The sequence below is a fragment of the Diabrotica undecimpunctata genome, chromosome 5, assembly GCF_040954645.1.
Source record: "Diabrotica undecimpunctata isolate CICGRU chromosome 5, icDiaUnde3, whole genome shotgun sequence".
Lineage (NCBI taxonomy): Eukaryota > Metazoa > Arthropoda > Insecta > Coleoptera > Chrysomelidae > Diabrotica > Diabrotica undecimpunctata.
Genome location: NC_092807.1, coordinates 161,684,534 through 161,702,841, shown reverse-complemented (window position 1 = coordinate 161,702,841; position 18,308 = coordinate 161,684,534). Strand labels below are relative to the sequence as shown.

At 31.7% G+C, this 18,308-nt stretch overlaps 1 protein-coding gene across 1 annotated transcript in view; it reads right to left on the bottom strand.

Annotated features, from left to right (window-relative positions):
• Window positions 1-18,308, bottom strand: part of LOC140442056 (uncharacterized) — a 304,302-nt gene that overhangs the window by 128,228 nt on the left and 157,766 nt on the right. The window contains exon 6 of the mRNA XM_072533113.1: window positions 11,654-11,840. Within this exon, the coding sequence (XP_072389214.1) occupies window positions 11,654-11,840 (187 nt within the window). The remainder of the gene's footprint in view (window positions 1-11,653; window positions 11,841-18,308) is intronic.

The window sequence follows — 18,308 nt, the reverse complement described above, 5'->3', positions numbered from 1 at the left end:
ACAAGGAGATCCACTTTCTACTGATCTGTTTAACTTTGTCTTGAAAGCAATAATGAGAGAAAGTAAGATCCAAACTACGAGTACCATTTTCCACTATAAACAACAATGTCTAGTGTACTCTTAACAAAAACAATTCTTCTTAAAGTTCCATCTCCTATCGGAGGTTGGATATCATAACGGCTATGGTCACTTTGTTAGCTGCTGCTCTGAAAAGTTGTAGTGAACTACAGTTAAACCAAGGTTTTTCAGCCAGGAGATGCGTCTTCTTCCTATGCTTCTTCTTCCTTGGATCCTTCCTTGCATAATAATTCTCAGCAGCTCATATTTTCTCCTCTAGTTATGTGACCCAAATATTCTAGTTTTCTTCTTTTTATGCTGTTCATAATTTCTAACTCCTTATTTAGACGTCGTAGTACCTCAGCATTGTCCTTTGAACCCACTGAATTTTTAATATTCTTTTGTAACACCACATTTCGAACGCTTCTATTTTTCTTATGTGTTGTTTCTTCAATGTCTAAGCTTCCATTCCGTATAGTAAGATAGAAAATATGTAACATCTTAGAGCCCTCAATCTGAGATGCAACTGAAGGTCTCTGTTGGTAAGCATTGTCTTCATTTTCACAAATTCTTGCCTTGCAGTTTCAATTCGGACTTTGATTTCTCTGCTTTGGTCATTTTTGTCATCAACCCAGGTTCCCAGATATTTATATGTCTCTACTTTTTCTATTTGGGTTTGCTCTATCATTAATCTTTCATTTCCATGTTGCGTTTTTGAGACAATCATGAATTTAGTTTTTCTCTTATTTATTTTTAGTCCGTATCTAATGCAATAATCGTTAATTCAAACAAAAACAATAGAAGAGTTTAAATACATGTTTGAGAACTTTGAATATGAAGCAAGAAAATTTGGATTGTATATAAATGAAGCGAACACAAAGTATATGGAAATGCGTGGTGAGATAACAAAACACAATAAATTCGAGAGCAAAGGATTACAAAATTGAAAATGTCAGCCAGTTCGAGTATTTGGGTGTAACAATAACGAATAAACCGGAAGAAGAAAAAGATATAGAAAAGAGACTATTGAAAGGAAGTAGAGCAATGGGCTCATTAAACAATATTCTAAAAGTAAAAAATGTATGTAGGGTAGCAAACATTCGAATATATGAAACAGTCATTCTGCCAGTGGCAGTGTAGGCCTGTGAGACCTGGACTATAAATAAGAAAGATGAAATGAAAATCGAAATCTGGGAAAGGAAGGTGTTTCGGAAGATTTTTGGTGATGGAGGGAAACTAGCGGAGAAGAACAAATAAAGAGGTAAAAAAGATGTATGGAAAACCCCTAATTGTACAAAAAGTCAAAGCACAGAGTCAGGTAGTTAGGTCACATCATTCGAATGCCAGAGAAACGTTGTGTAAAAAAGGTGCTTTTTGGAGGAGGCAGGAGAGCAAACGACCGGAAGAAGTGGAAAAAATTGACAAAAAAAATAAAAGCCAAGTCCTCCATGGTCTGTTACACTGTTATAATGGCATTTATCAGGTTGTGATATCTTAGTTATACTGTAACTAGCCGATGACAATAAGCCACAAAAAAATTATAAACGTTTTGCCTGTTGTCACAAAAACTCTTATTGAACCCTATGTAGATTTCAGAATACATTGGTCGGCATAAAAATATATAGTTTATTATTATTTATTCTCTCTTGGATAAAAATACAATATAGCTTAATTAAAATTTCGTTCATATAATTTTTAAAATTTTATTTAACTACATTTAAAAACGTTATAGCATTTGTTATTACATTTAGAAATGTAATAACTAACTATTTAAATTCAGTAGAAGATGCCTCAATTCATAAAACCTCTCTAATATTCAAAATAAGATACAACGTCGACGTAATAACTCCAAATATAACTTCATCCTTGTACATGGATAATCTTTTCGCTCCCCAGCCACCTGTATCCCTTTCAACCCACGGTGCTACCTGTTGCAAGCGGCAGGGGTAAGAATATTTGTGCTCTGCGCACGTTGCGCAACTTTCGATACCTCACGTAACTTTCATCTACACAGATCCAGCCCGAATGTAACCTAACCGAATATTACTGGAATTCGAATTAAACATTTAAGAAATTTGAAAAGGTTTCCGCAGTTCTTTGGGCTCGGAGGATTAAAATAAAAAATTGTTTTTCTTTAAACAAACATTGTTTAAAAAATTATACAGCTTTCAAATGAGAATATTTGTATTTAGAGCTTTAAAAGGTATACGTTTGCTAAGTTTTTCTAAAAATGGTCTACAACATAAGAAAAATATGAAGTTTTATGTAGGAAAAAAATAAAATTAAAGTATCTATGGGATTAAGTAATGCGGTATTAAGGTTTCTTTATTCGAGTTACATCGGATGAAAAAATTGCTGTATTGGAAGCCGAGAAAGTACATTTTTTACGTGTACCGATTTTGAACTTTGAAATCCAATTTTATTCAATATAATTTTTTTATAATGTATGTTATAAATATCTTGAAGATATAAAATTTGTATCGAGGAAAAGCTTCGAAATAAAAAGGTAATGGTTTCAAGATTATCATTAGACTTCGGCAAATATGCAAATAAAAATGTAGAAAATATGCGCATAAATATGCACGTGTTTACCCGAAAATATGCAAATATTTTACAAAATATGCATACAAATAAATAAAAAAATCGTAAAATAGTAACAATTTTATTTAAAAAAAAAGTGTACATAACTGAATATTTCCTACTATTCATTAAGATTTACATTTATTTTAAGTAACTACATCATTTTTAAGTATGAATTAACTTATTTAGAATTATGGTAACAATAAATGACCAAGTGCTGTTCAAAATTTTCTAACAAAAACGTGTGGCTTCTGTCTGAGTACATATATTTATATATGGAAAAACTTCGTTCAACATCAACTGATGTAACGGGAGCATTTTTCAAACTAACCAAAACATTTGGTTCTAAATTAATTGTTTCCGAAATATTTCCAGCTAGAACACTGACTACTTCAGAAAGAATATGGTAACCTTTATTTTTTTCCATAGTAGCTTCAAATTTTTTTAAAATATCTTTTCCAATATTACCTCTAACGTTCCGAAAACATGACGCAAATTCTTTTATTAATGCTGTACTTTCGAACAATGACAGTTTTGGTGATTCTAACTGAGTAATTGTTTTTTGAACAAAACTAAAATTTGATTTTATCAATGAAAGTTCTTGTTGAAGCAAGTTACTCTGAAAAGTTTGTTTAGAATCCAAAAGAGATTGGGAACTTTCATCTGTTAACGTATCAATTATGTTCTTTATTTTAACAAAATGATCTGCATAAAAATTAGCTGCTTCTAACCATGTTCCCCATCGCGTTAAAATAGGTTGTGGTGGAAGAGGAATGTTAGGTAGCATTTCTTTATAAAGTTGAATTCTTATAGGAGATTTAAGAAATACTTTTTTGACACTGGATATCATGGTATTTACAAGAGGAAACTTTTTTCGTATTTCCTCTGCATGAAGCTGCTATTTCCTCTGCTGGCATGAAATAAGATGAGATTTTGGTAAGGTATCTTCTTTAAGAACACCAATCAATAAATGAGCAATATACTTTCCTGAGGAATCAGTGGTTTCGTCTACAGATATGTAAAAATAATTATCTGCAATATCTTCCTTAATATTAATTAACACCGACGAGTATAGCCCGTTCACATTATTTCTTCTTAGAGACCGATCACTTGGAACATTAAGTTTGCAATATTTTTTTAGAAACGAACTAAAATTTACATTTGCTAATTTTGAAAGCGGTATGTTTGCAGACACTAATGCGCGACACAAGTCTTCATTAAAAGTTTCTTGCTCATCTAATTTTTTTGAAGTAGATTGGAAACATTTAGCCATTGAAGTTTGATGTTTTCCTCCTATTTTTCCTTTTTTTGCAATGTGTGAAGCAGTTCTCACATGTTGGTCTATCTGAAATTTCTTCTCACATGCTATCTATAAATAAAAATAAAAACCTTTATTTTAACCAAACCTTTAAAATATAAAAATATACAAGGTGTTTTTGGTTAATCAAATAACTGGTTTGGAAAAAAAACACTCGCTAAGTGTTTTAAATGCAGTATTAATCCACAAATTAGTTTTTGTTACTAACCATTAGTACATCATATAACTTATTTTAAAATGCAACAAAAGTTTTTTTTTTGTTAATTCAATTACAATAAAAATAACTGTGTTTTAGAATAGCTGACTTCATAAAAAAAAGTAAAGGTAAAAAATTTTTCTAAATACATACCATTGTATTGTACCATGGACAATTTTTTCTCACTAAAGGAAGCTATTTTTTATTTAAAAACAACCTACGAGTACTAAATTTCAAGTAAATACGTTTATTGGTTTTAAAGTTATTGTTGTTATTAACTAAAAGAATTTAATTTTTTTTAATTTTAACACCCTGTATCTCGAAAAGTAAATGAGTTTGACCCCTCATTAACTATATCGTTTTGTTCAATTTTTCGAGAAGTATCTACAGTCAAACGTTGTAAGTGTCATTTGGAAACACCCTGTATGTATGAAATATTAGATATTTAATAGAAAATATTAGATACTTACAATTTTGCCACAGACTGAACAGTAGATTTTTCCCATATCCATAGACAGCTCTTTATAAAGTTTAATCCAAGTTGAAGCACTGGTTGTTTTAGGCATTATAAAATCACAATCTTTCTTTTTGTTACGCACAACGACTGTTTACGCTTTGAATATCAAAACAAAAATTATTTACAAATCTGAGCATCAAATTAGAAATGTTTAGGTACCTAATTCAATAAACTGGGAGATTTTGGAAAATCCCTAAATTAGGAACAAAACTATTAGCCATTTACCTGCTGTTAAGATACAATAAATTGTAGATAGATTTGGGGATTAGATCATAAAATGCAAATGAGCGAACCCTTAGCGATTATCCAATAACTGAATGCCTCAGTGACCGAGACTTTCTAAGAATGTTGAGGGCTACTTAAATTGATCTTCTTTGAAATTGTAAATGTTTTGTACCTGTAGAGATTACGTACTTAGATCATTTCTTGATTAAAATGACTACAAAATTTTATACAAGAATTGAAATAAATTGGTATGTTTAAAAATTTTCAAATACAGTATAAAAATCTGAACTTTTATGCACTTTATGCAAACTTTTATACAAATATGCCAAAATATGAAATATTTGCATAAAATATGCACAATATGCAAAATATGCAATATGCATATTTGCCGAAGTCTAATTATCATCATATTGTTTATAACTTCGTCGCAAATGTCGGACAACTATGATAGATTGAATCTCTGTAACCCCTTCTCGTAATTTAACTTTTTTTTAAAGAAGCAGTTTTTCGATTCTTTTCATTAAATTTAATTTAATACTCTATTTGTTTATAAGCCAAAAAATTGTTTAAAATTTTGAAAAATTCCTGAGGCAGTCGAAATAATCCGATTTCATTTCTACAAAATGCGTTTATAGGTGTAGTGAGTGCTTCGTTCGTATATAAAAAAATTGGAAAGCAACGCGGCTTATCTTGTTTATTTTTAAAAATGTAAGTGTATACATAGAATATTATTACATCTTAACAAATTATTTACAAATGGATTAAGTATTTTTTACGGTTGAAATATTGTAATTACACTTTCACTATGCGTTTCTTTGATCTTCACGACCAATTTTTGTTAAACTGGGTTGCTTTTTACCAACGAAATGTATTACTTTACATATAAGATATCTTTTATAATAATTATCTCTTTTTGCTATGCGACAGATGCCATTTTTATAATCGGCATTCTCCATTTAATTTAAAAGAACCGTTTTCCTTCTAAGAGGAGCTTTGTTCTGTATTTGTACATAAAAGTACTGTAATTTCTTAGTTATTCGTTAAGAAACTCTTCCACTTAATAATATAGTCTTTCAGATAAATAGGCTTTTGTCATTTTACGGAACTTATGCAAAGAAGTAGATTTAAGTTGCAAAGGGAGATGGTTGTATATTTTTTTGCAGAATATAATATAGATTTCTTTAATAACTCAGGGACAGGATCGGTAAATACACATCAAAAGTTAAATTTCTATTGGAGTAGTCTGGCTGGAAAAACATGTAGGTGTTTACGAATTAAGCAAACAGTTTCTAAAATATATAAAGAGGGAAGAGTTAAAATTCTGTGATTTTTGAAGTAGCTTCTGCAATGTGTTTTTCTACTGAGGCCAAAAAGATACGGTATTGGTCTTTTGTATAATTTAAAAATAACATCGGATTGGGCAGCTATACTAGAAAAAAAATATGTTATTTTGGAATATGCTAAATTGATTTCCTTCGAAACAGATCTTATTGCATAACAGGTCAAGGCTAGTTTCTTACTTAACAAATCGATATGAAGGGACCATTTAAGGTTGCTGTGTATAAAAATACCAAGAAATGTTACAGAATCAACGATAGTGATCTAGATTTAAGGTTGCTGTGTATAAAAATACCAAGAAATGTTACAGAATCAACGATAGTGATCTGGCTGTTATTAAGAAGCAAGGGTTGAAGAGCTCCTTTATAGGATAATGTAATGTCTTATTAGAGTTCCTCCAGATGATACTGGTATCATCAGTAAAAAAAAAAATTTTCCATCAATTTTTAAGTAAGTGATATCATTTATAAAGATAAGGAAAAGTAGAGGAACCAATACTGGACCTTGTAGTACTCCATATACAATGCTTTTGTGACTAGAGTCAGTATCATTTGCTCGAACTAGTTGTTTCCTATTCCTCAAGTAAGACTGGAACCAATTCAAAGAAATATCTCGAATTACGTAGAAATTTAGTTTTTTTTTATCAAAATGTCATGATTTACACAATCAAAAGCATTTTCATAGTCACAAAAAACAGTGGCAGTGTAAAGGTTATTTAATAATAAAATACTGAAAATTTTTTATTTCAACACTTACAAAAAAATTATTTTAAATTATTATCACTACAGCTGTTTCGGCCAGAGTGCGAACGTGTCTCACGTATTACAGAAAACATAGCATCACTAGATAAAAAGCCGAATTGACTTTTTGATAAAATGTTGTTTTTAACGAGAAAGGACACAAGTCTGGCTTTTATAAGTCTCTCAATAATTTTGGATAGGACCGGTAGTGAAGCAATAGGTCTAAAGTTACCGACATTTGATTTTTCACCACCCTTATAAAGAGGAATAATAATGGCTGTCTTTAGGCACTCTGAAAATATACCTTTTTCAAACGAAATAATTAATTAGTAAGACCAGGTCTTCCAACACATTTTTTGGGATATGTAGAAACTTTTTATGGATACTCCATCAGTACTGCAGAAAGATTTGTTTTTGATACTACTGATTGTTTGTATCAGTTCAGATTTATTAACTGGTCTTATAAAGAATACATTCGAGACCTTTTTTAAATTGCGAAGATATTAAATAGGATCTTGTTGTGACAAAATAGTTGTTATATTTTTACTCACATTCTTCTTCTTCTTTCAGTACCCTGTCCGATTATCGAACGTATATTGTCAATAATAACTTTGTTTACGGCGGCTCTAAATAAATTAGCGGTGGTCTCTTGATACCATTCTCGGAGATTTCGGAGCCACGATGTTCTTCGGCCTGGGCCTCCCCTTCCGGCGATCTTACCCTGTATTATTAGGTGTAGAAGGTTATACCCCTCTGGATGTCTCATTACATGACCGAAATATTGTAACTTTCTAATTTTTATCGTTTTTGTTATTTCTGTGCTCTTTTTCATTCGATGTAAAACTATTTCATTTCTTACTCACATTAATAAAGTATAAATATTAATTTTCAGGGGTTATAAGAGAAAATGTTTGAGCTGTGTTAGTTTTATTTCGAAGATCGTTTATTATGGACCAAGTTTTTTTTGTAACATTTCGCTTCCCAGACGATTTTGATCTGTACATTTCTTTAGCTGATTTGATAAGTTTTAGGTAGGTTCCTGTACTTATAGATATATTTAGTGATAAAGACGTTGGTAGTAAATTTCTTGATGTACAGTACTGAACGCATATTCTTGACTGATATGCGGATACCTTCGGTAATCCAGGGTTTGTGATGTTTTGACCTTATTGTAATAAAAGAAAATACCTTATTCAAAATTCAGACAAGCCTTTTTAAAAAATAACCAAATTTATAGTCCACGGCCACAGAAGGAAAGTGCCACCCAGAAATCAATTATACATTTTGGAATTAACGAAATTTCTGAGCGAAAAAAATCTCACCTAAATGTTGGGTTTTCGAAGATGGTTTGTTAAGAGTGTTAAACTTGGTGAGAGGTTAAGGGTCAGGGGTAAGAAATCTGAGACAATATAATCAATTATGGTAGATGTTGTTTTAATAATTCTTATAGAATAGATAAGGTGCATTTTCAAACCATACGATTCGAATATATTGACCAAGGAAGCACAAACAACAGCGTAATTAATATTCAAGTCACTGCATAGAATTTTTCACAGCTCCCACTGCGTAGGAAGACGCCAGAACTCGTGGCTGAAAGACCTGAGGAGATGGTTCGACCGCTCATCCGCAGAGATCTTTCGCGCAGCAGTTTCCAAAACTACAATTGCCATTTGGATCGCCAACCTTCGAAAGGAGACGGCGCAATGAGAAGAAGATAGAATTTTTCTGTTTTTATTGAACAGATCGTCTAACAGATTTAAAAACATAGTTCAGTGAAAGAATCAGGTGATCTATAAATGCAAAGAATGTATAGATTAAGATTTTTGTTATAAACCAATGAAAACTCAAAAAAGGATTCATTCAACAAAAAGTCATATTTTGTTATAGGAGAGAAAACATTATTTGTAGAAAGAATTAGGGTGCCACCATGAGCTGAACTTGGACGATCATACCTAGTAATTGTGGTATATTTTTCTACAAAAAAGGCTCGTTGATTTCATGCCACTACTTGATAACTGCATCTATCGGGGTAAATCCCAATTCCTATAGAAACAAAAATAATTCATGTGTTTTATATTTTATAGAACAAAATAATGTTAATCAGAACTACACTAAACTTTACTTAAACATTACTAAAATAATTTGAGGTTTCTAGTCCCACGTAACCCGTCGTAGTATTTAAAAATTTCGTTTGGAGAGACAATGGAATAGTAGTTTCGGTGACTTACCCTTAATTTCGCAGGTGAATAAGTCTTTTCTTTCTAGTCTTTTTTCGTGCAACTTGTTAATTTCTTGAGACACCTGACTTAGAGTGCATTAGTCTTAAAGTGCATCTAGTGATATTGTGGGTGTTTTTTGATTTTTACTGACTCTTTTTATCTTAATTGTGATAGAAGAGCAAAGTTTTGAAATTGCCCATTAACTGTTATAAACTATTTATACTGGAGTATAAGTATAACCACAATTATTTTACACATCATTATTAACAATTAAACATAAAATGCATAAAAGCTAATATAAACATATATATTTTTTATATTATTACACATTTCTTTAGTAAACTTTTGAGTGTATTCTATAAAATATATCAAACACTATTATTAACAAAACTTGCTTATGCGCAAGTTCTTAAACGACATTTGAAATTGATTTTTGGCCTAAACCAACATCACAAAGTTCTAAAAAGAATTCAAGTTATAAAAACAAAGCTGGAGTGTACGGCGCTTATATTTGTTAGGACTGCCGGGGAGCAGAGTTTTGTGCTTGTTTTTATATAATTCAGGCGAAGGTATTTTTGGCAAGATTCGAAATTTTACAGTGAACACGGCAATGTTCTTATGAAAGAATCGGTAAGTATTTAATATTTTACTTTAATAACAATATTCACCATTAGATAAGCAGAGCCAGAGTTGATGTATCAGTCTCTAATAGCGACGCTCTGACTCTTGTGATCCCTTTACAGAAAACAAACCGCAACATTACTACAGACAACTGTTTCTCTTCAATTGAATTGTGTAAAAAACTTAAGAGGCAAGGATTGACTCTTCTTGGAACTATAAGAATTAATTAACAAGCCGCAATTACCATTTGAATTTATACCAAATAGTAGGACAAGCCGACAAGTAGGATCATCATTATTTGACCATAATATTGGAATGACAAAAATGAACTTATGTTAAAAAAAGGGCCGAGAGACTTATTTTAACGCAATGCATAATGATTACTAAATAAATCATGAAGGTGGAAAGCCAGAAATGGGCCGGTGTGGATGCATTATATCAACAAGGCGCTTGGCAATATTGATTTTTTGACGTGAGAACGTCTTAAATTAGGTTGTGGCTCGGAGTCATTCATGAAAAAGTGTAACGCCCGCTCACGTCTGTTACAGTGAGTCACCGAACGAGAGAGGCCCGCCGGACCGGCGAATGCCTTGCGTCCCTCTCCCACTCAAACATGATCGGTCCGCTGTGCACGCAGCACTAGAGAATTAGGCGCGTTGAATCGGTGCGTGCTTCCTTGCTTGTGTCTCTGTCTTTCTCGAGCGTTCTTGGCGTTCAAGACACATTACAGCAGAAACACTTCCTTTCATTTCATATTTCTCCTATCATCGTCCTATCCTCAACAAAATCACTCAAATAGAAATTAGTTAAGTTTAAGTTTACATGTACAATGCTTTAGTAAACAAAATATATTTCTATAGTTAAAATTTGTGCAATTCTTATTTTCATTCAATTCCTTGTTCCTATTGTGCAATTTAATAATATTCATATCAATAAATATTCTACCGAGAAAAAGACGTTGTCACGTAAAATCTTCGCCCGTAAAACCGACTTTACAGGCAACCAATTTTTTTACCAAATTCTAAATATAGCTGCCGTTAATAGCCAGACATTGCTAAAATGTCAAACTGATAAAGCAGATATGAGAAGAAATCGTCTTCTTACACCAGGAAAATCACTGGTGATGGATCATATGCGACAAAGAAAACTGGACAGGTTACCACGTGAATTCCAATGCATTATTAGAAAACAATTGGGCCAGAAAATACCCATAACCTGTCATAATGAGGAACCAATCCGAAAATTTTGTTGTTCTTTCTGCCCTAGAATTAGTGATAGGAAAGCTAAAACAGAATATTGCCAATATACTCGTAAGTGAAAATTGTGTTTGATTAGTATATCATATAAAGAAAAGAACTGTTCTTACTCATATTTATGAATAAAATTTTAAGTTTTGAAGAACTGTATTTTTACTGTTAAAAAAAATTTTGGTCTTCGGGGACCCACCAGCAACTATGTGCAACATTATTTCACCAGCACTGTAAAGGGTTAAAAGTATAAAGACGATTTATTATTCAAACCATATATATTTTTTGAGTTGACTATTTATTTTAATTGCTGTAGTTAGTTATTTCAAAGTTGCATTGATTATTTCTTCTTAAGTTTTGCACATTTAGGTATGCACATATTTGTAACTTCCTTATAATTAATTCCTTTAAATATACATATTTTTATTACTAAATGTAGTCTAAATCCTACTGTATTAAAAAAAATGCTATTTATAGATTTATGTATTTCGGCAATCTTGTTAAAAACCTGAATGTGCATCTCCCGTCGAGAATTTCGACAACTCGACGGAATAGGTTTCAAAACTCATGCAAAGGATAAACGGTAATGACTCACCTACTGGCGGTAGAATTTACACTAGTATTTGACCTGGACCTTCTGTTAATGATGGAATCCCCGCAGTTCACAACTCCTCCCTTGTTAGTTATACTGAATGTCCGCAAACGGTACAGATCGTCGCTAAGTCGTGGGTTGTAGGGTTTTTCTGGTAACGAACATACTCTTGGCCTGATATGATCTGGAACTAAACAAATATTTGTAATAATCTCATTGATTTTCTTTGTCACTATTTTTAGGAATACAGGTACGTGACTTGCTACAATTAATGCTTTTCACTGAATTAATTTCTTAACTTCACACATATCCTTAAAAAATGATTCATGTTACCTAACAACTGCCTTTGTTAAGCTAAATCGAAGATATAGCTTAACATTTAGTCCTCATAACTTTTTACATAGTAGGGAGTAGGGAGTACGGACTCTCGCTCAATATCAAAAAGACGAACTTTATAAAAATTTGTAAAAACAGCCACAATACTAACAAAATCTTGATAGTAGAGGGCCAGCAGATCGAAAGAGTAAAAAAGTACACTTACCTAGGAACACCTATAACAGAAAATAATGACTACACTGCAGAAATCAAAGTCAGAATCGAAAAAGCACTCATAATGCAAGGAAAGATACATGGCAGAAGAAGCGTCGGAAGAAGACGAATTTCATGGCTTAAGAACCTGAAAGAATGGTTTGGATGCAGCTCAAAACAACTATTTAGAGCTACTGCCTCAAAAATTAAAATAGCTATGATAATTGCCAACCTCCGTAGCGGAGATGAACTTTTTACATGGTGCATATTTCTCTAAATAGCAATAAACACATAGCTTTTCACCCTTCCAGAATCATAAGCACACAGCGGGCTAGGACTTGTTGACATCACGCATGCTAAATAGTAAGAATTGACCAGTGACAGACAAAAAAAAAAGAATTGACGTTGACAGATGACAGACAAAAAAGAAGAAGAATTGAGCCTAGTGTCACATGGTAGTTCATAATGTAGATTCCAAGAGCGACAACGGCGCATGAGAGCACAGACTCATGCTCCGTTCGATAGAGGTCGCTGCAAGTAAATTAAATTTAAAATTAAAATAGCGCCAACTGGCAAAGAATTTGGAACTTTTGTCATAGAACCAGCATAGAAACGCCGCTGGAATTGTGGAATCCTTCAATAGCTCACTGTGTCAAATTTCGTTTTTAAGAGTGAGTCATCCTCTCCAAAATATTGTTGAGTTCTGTTGTTTATATTTCTTTATCCAACTTGATTGTACGAGGTAATATTATGACGAACCTTATCAAAGTCGTTTTCTTTCACAAACTAATGATTGTTATCAATAAGCATTCCTAAATAAAAACTAAGATTCAATATTATCATTTTTAATTATAATTAGAGATATGATAACGAATGTATTTGTTAGTAGCTGATATAATGGTGTACATTCCGAGAAATTACTAGATAAAAAATTATCTACATTTGATATATTGTTTTTGTAAGGTACTTTTGCTCGAAAATATATACTATTTTTTATTATGCCTAAGGTAATCATTATATGGCTTTGTATCTTACTTTTGTACATTTTAACTATTTTAAAATAATATTTTTGTTTTGAAATTATTTTTAATTAATTTTTTTTTATTGAATACTTATTTTATTTTGCTTATTAAAAGGCTGTTGTATTTATTATTTTTAATTTTTATCAAGTCATTTTGAATATTTCGCTAATTCGGCATAAGAAAATTGTATGAAACTTTTCAATAATAGATATTGCATTGCGGATCTATTACTGACGAAAAATGATCAGGAGTTTCCATATATGAAATAGAATTAAATAACAACTGGGTTGTAGAAATAAATAACAGACATACAATATATTTATGTCATTTATTTCTACAACCCAATTTAAAATGTATTCACATGGGCAACCAATTCAATATTAGAATAAATATATTCTAATAGAAAGTATGTACTGAAAGTATAAAACAGGACCGAACCTAGGAGATCAGTTTGCCACATCCTCCCCTGCCAACAAAGAATTAAGCTAATATTTTTAGATCCAGTAATGAGCGAGATTGGCGTAGACGTAATACTGGATATGTGCAACATGATATAGATCACAGGTCAATGGCCTGATAGTGGTGCGAATCAACCTTTAACCCACTTTTGGGTCACTCACAAATGACACGGTCCAAACCCGGAAGACGAATAAACTATAATTCTGACTCTGGCCGTGGAAGCCTACGATTTCATTTAACCTTTATCCCTACCCATAAAAAAGATCACTAACCGTATGCAGCAATTACAGAACCATTGTCCTTATTCCTCATGTAAGTAAAGTCCTGCTACATATATTTAACGAAAGGCTAAAGAACTTTCTACTTCCAGAGATAGCCAAAGAACAATGCGGATTCCTACCAGGAAAAGAAATGCGGAAGCAGATACTGAACGCCAGATAGATAATAGAAAAAGTACGAGAACACAACCTACCAATGCTGCTCTGTTTCGTAGATTACACAAAGGCTTTCGATTTAGTAAAATGGTATTATATCTAGAGTTTAATGGAAAATACGGGAGTACCTAACCACCTAGTTAACCTAATAAGAAATATGTATGATAAAAACTCAGCCAAAGTTAAAATACATGGAATATATTCAGATCCATTCAAAATAAATAAAGAAACTAGACAGGGCTGTATACTATCACCATTATTATAGAACATATATTCTGAATATATAATGAGAGAAGTACTAAATGAATGAGATGGAGGAATCACGATAGGATACAGAAAAATCAGCAATCTGCAATACACAGATGACACACTTATACTTTCAGTGCAGCTGAAACACGGACTCTCAAAAAAACCGATAGGAATAAGATCGAAGTCTTCGAAATGTGGGTCTATAGTAGAATTCTATGTGTATCCTGAACAAAACATAGAACCAATCTGTTAATTCTGGAAGAGCTTCATATAAAAAAGGCTATTAAAAAAAGTAAACCAAGCATATTTAATTTACTTCGGCCACATAGCTAGGAGAACAGGCACCAAGCAAAGATAAAAGGCTGAACACTAAGAGGAAGATATCCAATACGACGGACAGACCAACCAAATGAAGACTCTGATGGGATAATCCCTACACAAAACCGTCTATATGTAACAAATTCTTTGCCAATTGAGACAGCAAGCTAATAGTATTTAGAGTGTGACCACGTGCTAGCAAGTGCTTAAGGAATGAGGAGGAGGATAACTTTTAACTAAGGAAGATTAGAGGCATTTAAAACCTAAAAAAAATTATTTTTATTTGTTCTAACTTTACTAATAATTATAAAATATAAAGGTATTATCTTACAGAAATTACACTATTAATTTTTCTTGGTATCAATATATTATATCAATTTGTATATCAAATTCTATTTAGCTGGTAATTGTTTAATATGAATAAATGTTTTCAATAGAAGTTGATACACACAACACAATCTGATATTTCTCATTATTTTTTAAGCATATCCTACAAAGGCTCTATAGAGTTAAGGTTGGGTGAGCAAGCAAGCCACTACAAAATAGTGATATCTTCTGCTTCAAGGAAGTCTGTAGTGACTCTGCTGATATGTGGGGATACATTATTATACATGAAAATTAAATTTTTTCCCACTGCACTTTTTTAGAGTGTAATTACAGTTTCTAGAACCAAAACAACATACCTGCGAGCTATTAAAGTTAGTTGAATCGAAATTAAAGAAGCTTTTTCACCGACCATATTCCTTTCCCAGAACATAGCACTTCCTACCTTTTAACGTTTTTTGAGGCTAATTTTCAATAGGATGGATCGTTTTCTGTCCATCCATTCGTCCTCTTTAATGGCTCTATCTCTCTATTATGTGCCGTACAATTTCTTCTCAGGCAACCGAAGGCCTTTCTCTTCTTCTTTATTTTGGTATGTAATTTAAAGCTTTCTTTGGCCATTTATCTTCATTCATTCGCTTCACGTGACCATACCACACTAGTTGTCTCGTTTCAATTCTGTCTACACTGGAATATACAGTATTTGCCACCCTTCTAATATCTTCATTCCTAATATGATCTTTTCTGGATATATCACACGCTCTCCTTAGAAAATCCATTTCTATTACTTCTATTCTTTTTTATCTTTTTTGGTGATCTGCCAAACTTCTGCCCCATAAGTCATAATAGGCTCTACCAAGGTTCGATAGATTATCAATTTCGTTTGTCTAATATTTACAATTACAATTACGATGTCTCTTTTGGTAGTGCCTTCTTTAGATATTATAGATCCGAGATATTTATATTTGTTGCATGCTTTTGTATTTCTAATTTATAACTCTGGATCTTCTTTATCATATCCTATTTTAAGATACGCTGTCTTTGACATATTCATATTGAGGCCCCATTTTTCATATTCTATCTTTAGTTTTCTAAACATGTAGTCCATGTCTTCCTCATCATTCACTACGACTACCTGATCATCTGTGAAAAATAAAGTTGTTAGACATTTACCACCGCCTATGTCTATTCCCATTCAGGATACTTGTTTCCTCCACTGCGCTAGCGATGATTGAATATATATTTTAAATAAGGTCGGAGACAGACAACATGCTTGTTTAAGCCCCTTTGTTATTGAAAATGATTCAGATATAAAGTTTCGTTGTTTAACGACACTTCTTGCATTTTTGTATATATTTGCGATAGCATCCACATACTCTCTACTGAGACCTACTTTCGTCAACAGTTTTTTCAAAGGAACCGTATCGTATGCTTTCTCTAAATCTACAAACAATAGGTGGGTAGATAGATTTCTTGTCTACACGATCTTACTGCACGAAATCCATTTTGTTCTTCTATGTCTTTGTATTCTAATTCTATTCTTTCTCTTATTATTCGATCGTACAACCTTCCCACTGAGCTGATAACAGTTATTCCCCTATAATTAGAGCATTTGCGTTTAGAAATCGAATTTCAAAACAAAAAATATAAGGTGAAAGCTTTAGTCCATTAGTTTCAAAATGTGCAAGTGTATGTGATTTTATATGGCGTAAGTCAGTTTAAAATATCCATAAACAAATTATATACTGTTGCGTTTCGAGATATATAGACTTAATGAACGTCTAAACTTTAACGTTAAAAAATACATTGTTTTTTTTTTTACCCACAAGCTGAATTTTTTTTAATCGAAAAATTGCTTCATCAAATGAATTGTACATTTTTAAATTGCTTCACCTAATGCTGTATCTCATATATATTTTGTTCTTTTAAATTTGATGTCCAACCTATTAAAAAATGGCCCTGAAAAACGTTAATATCGGCTTTTTTCAGCATTTTTAATTGTTTATTTTTGTTTTAAGAAGTTTAAAGTAATTATTTTACAAAAAAAAAACACAGGAATAACTTTGGTCTTAGTTTTAAAATAACTCAAATTATTTAAAAAAATAATTTTGAAGCAAAAAAACATTTTTTATTTGTATAAAAATTCTTAAAAAAATAAATAAATAATAATAAATAAAAAAAATAGGTTGCTATGGAGAAAGTTTATTAAAAAAGTATGTATTAATTATAAATATTTATGTTTTACAATAAAAATTACCTCAAATATTACTAAAAAAAATAAAAAACTGAAAAAATATGTTTAAACAAATTAGATGGTCTATTTTTAGTTAATTATTTAAATAATACATATTCGTAGTGTACGCAAAAAGTACATACAAATTAATCAGAGGTACAATCAACAGCTCCTTCTCCTTTCACTGCTCCCATGCATTTTAAATTCGTTCAATTTTGAGGACCACATTTTTGAAGATTTGTGAACTATTAAATTAAAAGGCAAACTTTTTCGAATTTTGCACAATAAAACTTTAAAGTATGTTCTTTTAAATAACGTTAATAAGATATCTTAATTATTATAAAAAATTCTGCTACCAATTAAAAAAAAAGGGACTAACTTCGTCCCAAATTGTCCTAGGACAACTGTTTTTCTTTTAAAATTGTAAAAAAGTGCAGGCTGTCTAAATATGAAAAAATAACTTTCTTGCAGGTAATGGTTAAAAAGTTATTCTAATTGATTACAAGACAATTATCGACATGTTTTTACAAAATTATTTTGCAGTATTTGTAATTGTTATTTTTCATCTTTTTTAATTGACAGTAACCAAACTTGAGTATGGCAGTGTTATCTACATGTCATCAAGTAACTCACTACTACGTTCACTAAATGTAGTCCAAAATACTTCCCTTCGACTCTGTTTAGGAGCATTCCGATCCAGTCCGGTGGAAAGCATTCATGTAGAATGTTTCGAACCCTCGCTTTATCCAAGACTACAACAACTTCTACTGCTCTATTTCGCTAGAGTTTCAGCAAATCCCACAAATCCCACAAGAAACCTCATCTGTAATAGACAATTATCAGTTACTAATAATCCTAGAATGGTACCGTCCACTATACAGATGTTAATTCCTTATTTAGATATCAATCTGTTTTCGACCAGCCCTTTCACGGCCCCTCAAACTCCTCCATGGATATGTAAACTTCCAAATTTCAATATAGAATTATCCAAATATAATAAGAATGAAATATCACCTTCCGTTATCAAACAAAGATTCTATTAAATACTACATCAATGCAACTTCGATAAGATCCTTTACTCAGATGCATCT